Source organism: Charadrius vociferus, unplaced genomic scaffold (assembly GCF_000708025.1).
Source record: "Charadrius vociferus isolate BGI_N301 unplaced genomic scaffold, ASM70802v2 scaffold104, whole genome shotgun sequence".
Taxonomy (NCBI): domain Eukaryota; kingdom Metazoa; phylum Chordata; class Aves; order Charadriiformes; family Charadriidae; genus Charadrius; species Charadrius vociferus.
In genome coordinates, this window is record NW_009648255.1 from 4,371,731 (window position 1) to 4,380,682 (window position 8,952).

The 8,952-nt window shown below is 41.4% G+C and overlaps 1 protein-coding gene across 1 annotated transcript in view; it reads right to left on the reverse strand.

Annotated features, from left to right (window-relative positions):
• Positions 1-5,478: 5,478 nt before the first annotated feature.
• SLITRK3 (SLIT and NTRK-like family, member 3) overlaps positions 5,479-8,952 on the reverse strand; it is an 8,347-nt gene continuing 4,873 nt past the window's right edge. Inside the window, exons 4-6 of the mRNA XM_009884499.1 lie at positions 8,203-8,310; positions 8,046-8,145; positions 5,479-5,602 (exon numbers count right to left, since the gene is read on the reverse strand). Coding sequence (XP_009882801.1) covers positions 5,479-5,602; positions 8,046-8,145; positions 8,203-8,310 — 332 coding nt within the window. The remainder of the gene's footprint in view (positions 5,603-8,045; positions 8,146-8,202; positions 8,311-8,952) is intronic.

An 8,952-nucleotide genomic window follows, 5' to 3' on the forward strand; every position in this document is an offset into this window, starting at 1 on the left:
ATGTGCTCAACCACTAAGCAAGGCTCCCGTCTACGTAGAAAAGATGACTTAAGACATTTGTGCCAACGTGATAGTAATGGAAGCAGCTTTTTGTTGGGTTTTAAAGAAAAGGACACGCTGTCGACATGTTATTTCCCATAGTTGCATGAATATTTATATAGAGAAATATAAATTTATATAAATGTATACATATCTATAGATACACATATTATACATTATAGGCATATACATACATACATATATACACACCGTGTTATATACACATACACAGATTTGTATATACATATATATAAATATATATATACACACAAACACGCACACAGCTTGCTGCTTTTTAGCTAGCTATAGTTATAAATTCTCCCTCCCCCGCAGAGCCAGGACGATCTGAGTCGCCTCTGCTGAACTCCCCGTGGTTGCCTTTCCATCCCGAATTAAATATAATACTCATTATTCTGCCATTCTGGTTCCTGAGAAACTTGGCAACCTTTCCAAATGACTTGAGACACGGCAATTTCTCCTGCGTTGCCTCGACTAACCTATTCTAGGCGACGCAATATGCTGCTAACATTAAGGGTCCAAAATGCTAATATGTCTGAGAAGTGCCTCCACTGACCTACATTGAGGACGCAGGTCTTAATGTGTCTATTTTTAGCTCCAGAACTGAAATGCCTCTATTTTTAATAACAGTCCAATGCAAGCCATATACCCGAATCTCCCAGAATTTTCCAAAAATCGACTTCTACACTTCAACTTGCTCACATATACACGTATACACACATATATACACACGCAGTATATACAGATATACTGTACATACTTGGTATCAGCATTCCGCATACATTAGCCACCCCGTTCCAGTAGAAGTCATGACACGGGCGGCCGCTACTACTGCTTCGGGTTAACAGCAACGAATTGTAGGTTGTTGCAAATGAAACATCTCCGCTTTATCCCTGATGCATACCTGCGAGAGCTCCATCTTATCAGTGTTTTGTGCTCTGAAGGCTTTAACGGACTTTGGCTGGCTTGTAGGGGCTGGCAAAGCACACGGCATGTCCTACCGCCACGGCTAACCTCGGGAGGCTGCTTACAAAGCTGCGTTACAGGTGGGCAATCCAGTCGGTACATCTTACAGAATGAAGTCTTGAAGGTGCAAAACACCGCTCTCTAGAAAAACCCAACAGAGAGAACCGTGTTTTCAATTGGTCTCCGTCTCATGCACACGGTTCAACGTGCAAACCGAGGTGTTAAAACTTATTGTCGGCCAAAGGAGTATCTGTGCGTGCAGACAGGTAAAAGCAACGCTGAGAATGCCGACAACCCGCAGGCTGGTTGAGAACTTGGGCCAAACGCAGGAGAAATGGGATTTGGTGAGATATTTGTTTACCTGCTCTAAAAAAGAGAGGTTTCAACAAGAATTGCATGTTGTTATTGACTGTCTCTAACCCAGCGAGATGCCTGACTTTCAGGTGCCGTTCACATTGTCAGCCTTGGCACGGTTCCTGCCTGTCATAACTCAACCCGTTTCCCAGCGATGCCAATGCCGTCCCTTCCAGCAGCATTGCTGGCAGTAGCATCATGGCCCCTCGTTGCTCACGGGAGGGATATAAATATAGATATTTTTGTATCTAGAAATATAGATACATCCACATTTCTTCTTTGTTGGTTTAAAACCAATGGGGAGAATTAAACACAGATTAAACAGCAGCTGACTCTTTCAACGCTGAGAATGCCGACAACCCGCAGGCTGGTTGAGAACTTGGGCCAAACGCAGGAGAAATGGGATTTGGTGAGATATTTGTTTACCTGCTCTAAAAAAGAGAGGTTTCAACAAGAATTGCATGTTGTTATTGACTGTCTCTAACCCAGCGAGATGCCTGACTTTCAGGTGCCGTTCACATTGTCAGCCTTGGCACGGTTCCTGCCTGTCATAACTCAACCCGTTTCCCAGCGATGCCAATGCCGTCCCTTCCAGCAGCATTGCTGGCAGTAGCATCATGGCCCCTCGTTGCTCACGGGAGGGATATAAATATAGATATTTTTGTATCTAGAAATATAGATACATCCACATTTCTTCTTTGTTGGTTTAAAACCAATGGGGAGAATTAAACACAGATTAAACAGCGGCTGACGCTTTCCCTTAATCTGTGCCTTTAGTTATTCTCAGTGAGGGCTGCAGAACACGGAGCCAGAAGCTATGACTTGCCCTTCCTCTGGAGAAAACACTAACATAAACTGGATCTAAAAAATACCTTTACTTGCCATGTTTCTTTGCTTCCCAATACTATCCACTTTCCAAAGCAGCCAGGTTTTTGGGTCACTGCAAGAAAACATAATAGAGGTGATGCCACAAGGAATGATGCTCTCTAATTAAGAGGAATGCGTTAGCAGCACATCTTTTTCAGCAGTACTGTTAGGAAGACTGATCATTTCAACAGCACCAGAGAAACTCTGGATGAGTTTTCTAAAGAACACAGAGACAAACTTGTAAATGGCCAGCATCCACTACTGATGTCTATTTATTTTTTTTTTTAAGTTCATTTTTCACCGAAACACTACAATCTGATTCTTCTAAGCGCACACAAGACCAGTACCTCCAGTGATGCGGTACCCCAGTACCTGATTGCTCAGGGTGAGCGCTAATGGTGCAGCAGATCAGCTGGTCACATCTGACCCTGCAACCTCACTAATGGGAATTTCTTACATCTTCCTTTGAGTCAGGCTGTCCCGAGCACTCTCAGGAGCAAGAGGACACAGCAGAGCGAATGCATTTCAACTCTAAGCCTGAGTGGCAATTCCTATGCTCTTTTAAGCATAGCTCCTTCCTTCTTCAAAGGAAAAAAAAAAAAAAAAAGAAAAAAAATTAAATCTGAAAGTCCTATTAAAAAGTATTGTTTGATGAGAATTTTCACACTGCAATGCTTTCCTCTCTCTTGTCATACTCTGAATAAAATCAAAACAATCACAGAACAACCCCCCCCCCATTAATCAGCCTTGATTTGCAGAGCCAAAGCCTCCAAAATTCAATTACAAACTTCAGTTCAAGGATTATTCAGATAATGGACATTGTATATATATACACACATACATATAATATAGAGAGACCAAGTACAAACCCAAAGGTTTACGTAGCTTTCTAGAAAACTCATCTCAGTTTATCTGATAGACTGACTTTGTTTTAAACAAGTATGGTCTGAAAAAATATTTAAAAATAAATTCCTACTGTTCTTTAGCTTGTAAACCAGCGACTGTCTCCAGAAAAGCAAAGTAAAACTGAGAAAAGCAAAAAAAAACCACCAACAAACCAACCCATTTTCCCATAATCAGCATACTAATGCCATTTGAACATTTGGGGGAAGTCATTAACTTCAGATGCGATGACCTCTGTAGGATAAAGACTCTCCAACCTTTCTTCTGCTTTTTGTTTGTTTGTTTGTTTGTTTTTACAGAAATACTGTTGCAGGAGCCCCCACCGGCACTGGTGCCAGGTCCCACCATCAGCAGAAGGGATGGTAGGGCCATCAGGAGCACCAGTGTGTCCCAAGTCTATGCCAGTCCGATGGGGATTTATCACCATTCAGGAACTCCTGCCCGAAATTATTCAAGCCCTACTCCAAAATCTCATCGCTACAGAGAGCCTCCCTTACTGGCACAGTGCTACAGCAACATGCCAAATTGCCACACCACTTGCCATGGACGGCAACATTCTTCCACAGTTAGTGGCATTTGTTTAAATTCTCAAATACAGAAAGATTTGACCCTTGGCTAACCTATACTATTTCTTCAGAATTCATAGAATATACAGGATATTCTTGAGAGATTTAGAAAATTCTAGTAGAAAAATAAAGATGTTAGAAAAAGTAAATGGTCATTAAAGATTCATTATATGACATATGACTGAGTTATTAATATTTCATATTGTGCTATGCCCTCTATTATTATCTATTCTTTTTTAAGGCACCCAACATCTTAGTATTGCATATACATACATCTTCATAATATCTAAAAATAACCTCACACTTAAGATTAGCATCCTTAACGTTCCAAAAGATAAAGACTGATGCAACACCCACTATACAGACACTACCCAGTACGACTCTGAGATGGGGAATCCCTACAGAAATCCCAGTCGCTCCATTCCTTTGAGCCTTCTCCTGTCATTTTTCCACAAAAATGAACCATCTGACACTGTTCTGAAAACCGCCACAATATCGACCGATTTAACAGACAAAATGCCCCCACGGGGGAGTGTTTCCAAATACTTTTGCAGCGATCAAAGATAACCCGCAAGTTTCACCCCGGTAGCCACGCGTAGCAAAGCTAATGCTGTCATCAGTAATCCCCCCGACTTCTCCAACAACCTAAACAAAAATGAAAATAGCAGTAAATAATTTTAAAAGTGGGAAACTACAAGGGCCAAGCAAAAGACATTTAAAAAAAAAAATTATATGAACCACAGTTGTCAGTGCCTGTTCATATTCTTGCTTTGAAAGAAAGAGACAATACTAATAAAGTATTTCCAAAGAACTTGCAATTGTTACATTAACAATCATGTTGGTTAGTTGGTCACCTATGACGTCATTCTGGTACCAATTTCTACATTTCTTGAAACTGCTGAGCTACATTTCTACATTTCTTGAAACTGCTGAGCTGTGCTCATATTTGTCTTTTTGTGAATGCTGTGATTTTAAAATTAAAAGTACTAAAGATTGTTTGGTTAATTTGTGAGGAGGTCAAGCAGAAAAAATACTAAATTGATAGCAAAACCATCTTTTCTATGCTGTTACGCATTTTATTCTGAAATAGTCATGTGGAGTACTTGTCTCAAAATACTTGAATACACTTAATATATGATGTAATTTTCTGAGATCAGACTTTGCTCTTCATTCAAGTCTGTTGACTAAAACTGAGAAGTAATGTGGTATTTCATCACTGGATTCAAGGGAGCAGAATTAGACCTCCAGTCCATACCCACACAAAGGTTTGTTCTGAGCGCATTCCACTTCTTCCACAAGCTCGAACAGGCTTCAAATTAGGGCATAGCAACACTTGCCCAAATGAAACAGGAATTTTTCAAGAATTGGGAAAAAAAGATGTGTTTCCATTCACATCAGCATTACAAAGTATTAAAAAGTGGCATATTTTTGCATGAAGAGCTGTTGTTAGCATGGAGAAGTTGTGAAACTACATATGGGGTGAATTTACTCTACATTTCACCCGTGGAAACAACTTGCGTTGTACTCTATAACCCATACATAAATTCACTGCGAAACTCAGTTAGGAGGAAGTCGGATTTAGAATCAAGCCTTGGAAAACTCAGGAAATAGGAATATGCAGTGCGCAGCGGCCTGATTTCCGAGCATACATAAATCCACGTTGTAAAAGCGAATGCCTTTGGAAGAAGTGCAATCCTGGAACGAGTTCCCACCTAAGTGGCTGGAGCGTCGCCAGAAGTCATAATCTTTGGTTGAGTAATGCAGCTCAGCAACGAACTTCCCGATTTACAGCCAAATTCTCCACGCCTTTTTCCCCGTGAACGTTTCTGTTATCGCTAAAGCCAGTTCGTTGTGCCTTGTTCGTGTGAACAGTCCGCGTGACGTAGGTACTCGAACACAGGAGAAGCCGCAGAGCACTCGTGAATTACTGCTCGTCGGTGTTTCGGAAAGGTAGAGCATTGCGTATCGATGTTTCGTAGAGACCTTCCTGCCCTGTTGCTGTCCAAGTTTACAGCAGAGAACACAAAAGTTGACCATAACTGCACATTTCTAACTTAAAACCAGACCAGCGGTGATGACACGCTCAAAAGTGGTTTTGTCTGAAAAGGTCTCTAACAAAATCTTGCATTACCATAACTTAACTCACGTCCACTGAACCTCCCAATAAATGACCTGTGTAATATTCGCCTAACTGGAGCAATCCGGGTCCCGGCTTGCTGCAACCAGCGTTCAGAGACGGATCGCTTTCCACAAGTCAGATTATCATTCATACCATAAAAATGAACATCTTTCACTATTGATACAGTCAAGAGATCCATGAAGCAACCCCCAAGCCTCACACAAATCTTGTAACCCAGGTAGAATATGATGGTGACAGCAATGACAATATCCAGGAAATAATAAAAAAAAAAAAAGCACCAATAATTGAGCTCTGTTATTATCCTTTCTATTTTCCTGCATGCAGTCATTATTGGCTACGACTGGGACTTACCCGGACTTTTTTTTCTTTTCCACCTGTAGGAAGAATGTCAATATAATCAATGAAGGAATAAAGCAATGATGAAAGATTTACTGCCAGGTTCTGAGCACCGCCACCGCACCGCACTGCTGAAGCCGATACCAGCTACTTATTGTACAGTAACAAAATAAACTAAAAAAATATTTATTTATTTAAAATAGTATCCCATCAAACAGTGTAAATGCAGATCATTTGACTTTATTTGATTCCTTCCCAATATTATTAATGCTACCAATAATACTGCTGATAATGATATAATTATCATTAATACTCCCTGTTAATTAGGAGTAACCCAGGTTGAAGTATGTAAAGAGTCACCCGTCACAGATCAGAGATGATGGATCCACTTTTGTTTCCTGCAGCGGAAAGTACTGCTGCCACCCACTCAGCCTCAGCTCAACGCAATGGAATAGCAAAATAGAAGTCATCATAACACACATTAGATATCACAGTTAAATATTGTCAACACTTCCAGAGCAAATCATCCCCAAATGATTCCAGTACACAAGGAAGAGGAAGCTTCCTACACAAGGAAAGAAAAATAACTCGGTGTAAGCCAAAAAATTATCTCTTTTAATACAAAATTCCATTCTCATAGAACAAATTTATTTCCACTGAATAAATAGATTTCTTCACCATTCGTGGGTGAGATTACTACCTATAGTTATGTTGAAATTCTCTTGCCTTTCTGCAGTTTAATTAAAATATAAACATTATTTGCAACTGGCTTTACTATATTTGGATACAAGTATGAACACTCAGGGGTTTGATGACATTGCCAAATGTATACAGCACCACTCTCACTGGGGGTTGTACTTTAACCTGATTTATAGCTCCACGCATCACTTGCATGTAGTCTTATCAATGTAATTATTATGTTTATCGTAAGAAGGATCTGGCCTTTGCACTTTGATGTTTATTACTTTTAACGCGTGCATGCTCTCCTACTACCCACAAAAGAAAAACCCAAACGAACAAAGCCCAACGGATTACAGCCAAAGGCGGTGGTAATAAACCACTATCAACTCAACAGAGGGAGCTGGGAAATTCAAATTTTTACCAATAATATGGAGCTGACGCCAGATTTACAGACATTTGGAGCTCTCCCTCCATCTCAAAACACATACAGCTACTACCAAGGCGCAGGAAATGACTTCTGTCACACCCAGATGCCTCTCCAAGACAGATTGACAAAGAACCCCTTGCAATAAGCATCCTCGCTGAAGCTATAAATAGCAACACTCGGGAGGGGGAAAACGAGTATTCATGGTTTTATCTCCATGAAAATGCATTGCGCTGGGGTGAAACCGAGTCGTTCCCCGAAAGGAAGGATGGATGTCTGGGTCTGAGGTGACACCGCGCTCTGTGCTACGACAGCCTCTGCCCCGCTCACGGGAGGGCAACAGAGACCCTTCTCCCCGGACACCAACCACAAGAGATGCTCTGGAGGGGGAACACCTCTTTAACGCAGTGGGGGAAAAAAAATAAAAAATAAAAAATGGCAATTGACCTGGATAAATGACCGTTACCGCTGTTCCGTTAAGACAAATTATATTTATAGATATATTTCTGTATAAAACTCTGCATTTGAAGGTCTTTAGGGCGACACAGGCGCCCGGCTGAGGGCTCGCCCCGGTATAAGGCGGCCCGGGGGGGGTACATTCAGCGGAGCTGGCCGGTTTATTATATCCTGGGGTAAAAGACCCTGCTCAGCTAACTTCTGAGGTTCACTTATTCGTTTGGGTCTTTGTGGCTGTGAACACATTCAGATATGTGAGCTCAGACTCACAAGTTGCAGTGGTATCTGAACTTACCAGACCGCTTGAGTGAAGAATTCAGCTGTCCAGCCCATCCATCCAGCTGCGTGCCGGTTTTTCCTGGAATGCCAGAATTCTCTATTGGTACTGGGAATACCTGGGAGGGAGGAAATGGCAGAAAAATTGAAAATGGGTTTAATTTCCCGCTGCTCACTTCGCATTGACTGCGAGAGCGACCAGCCGCAGCGGTGCGACCAGCGGGCAGCAGAACCAGCGGTCCGGCGAGAAACGCCACGCCAGGACGCGCTCTTAATTTCGCTGCCTGTTTTTAAATAGAAGGGAACAGCCACGGGTACAGTGCGACGTGGGAATACAGCTTGTAAATCGGATTGGGAAAAGTCTCGGGTGGTATCTTGGCAAGAGGAGCTGTACAGGGTTTTCCTCTGTTAACATCACAGTGCATTGAACTGTTATTAATAAAATAGCTTTCAAGGTTAAGGTGGGGGAAGGAAATCTCAGTAGGGGGAAGCTGAAGTTTCAGGTTCAAGCTTTGTATTCCTATATATATATATATGGGTATATATATATATATATGCATTTTTTTCAAAACGTTTTATTAGGAAAGCTATACCAGACGTATCACTGTACAATGATTAAACATTACCTTTACAATTTATATTCACTTGAAAGTACAGAATAAATATATGCACATTGTTGTACCTTTGTGTGTGTGTGTGTGCGCGCGTGTGCGTGTATGTGTGTATGAAGAAAACATTAAAAGTGCTTCCTACAAAGCTGTTAGTGATAGGTGCCCAGTAGCTTTTTTTTTTTTTTTCTTTTCCTTTTTCTGTATATTTGCATGTTGCTTTAATTAGGAAAGTGCGGATGTCCTCCAAAAAACCATGGCGTCATGATGAAGTGTCACTGAGCATCCCCCTTAGGTGTGTGCGCCACGTGGGTTACA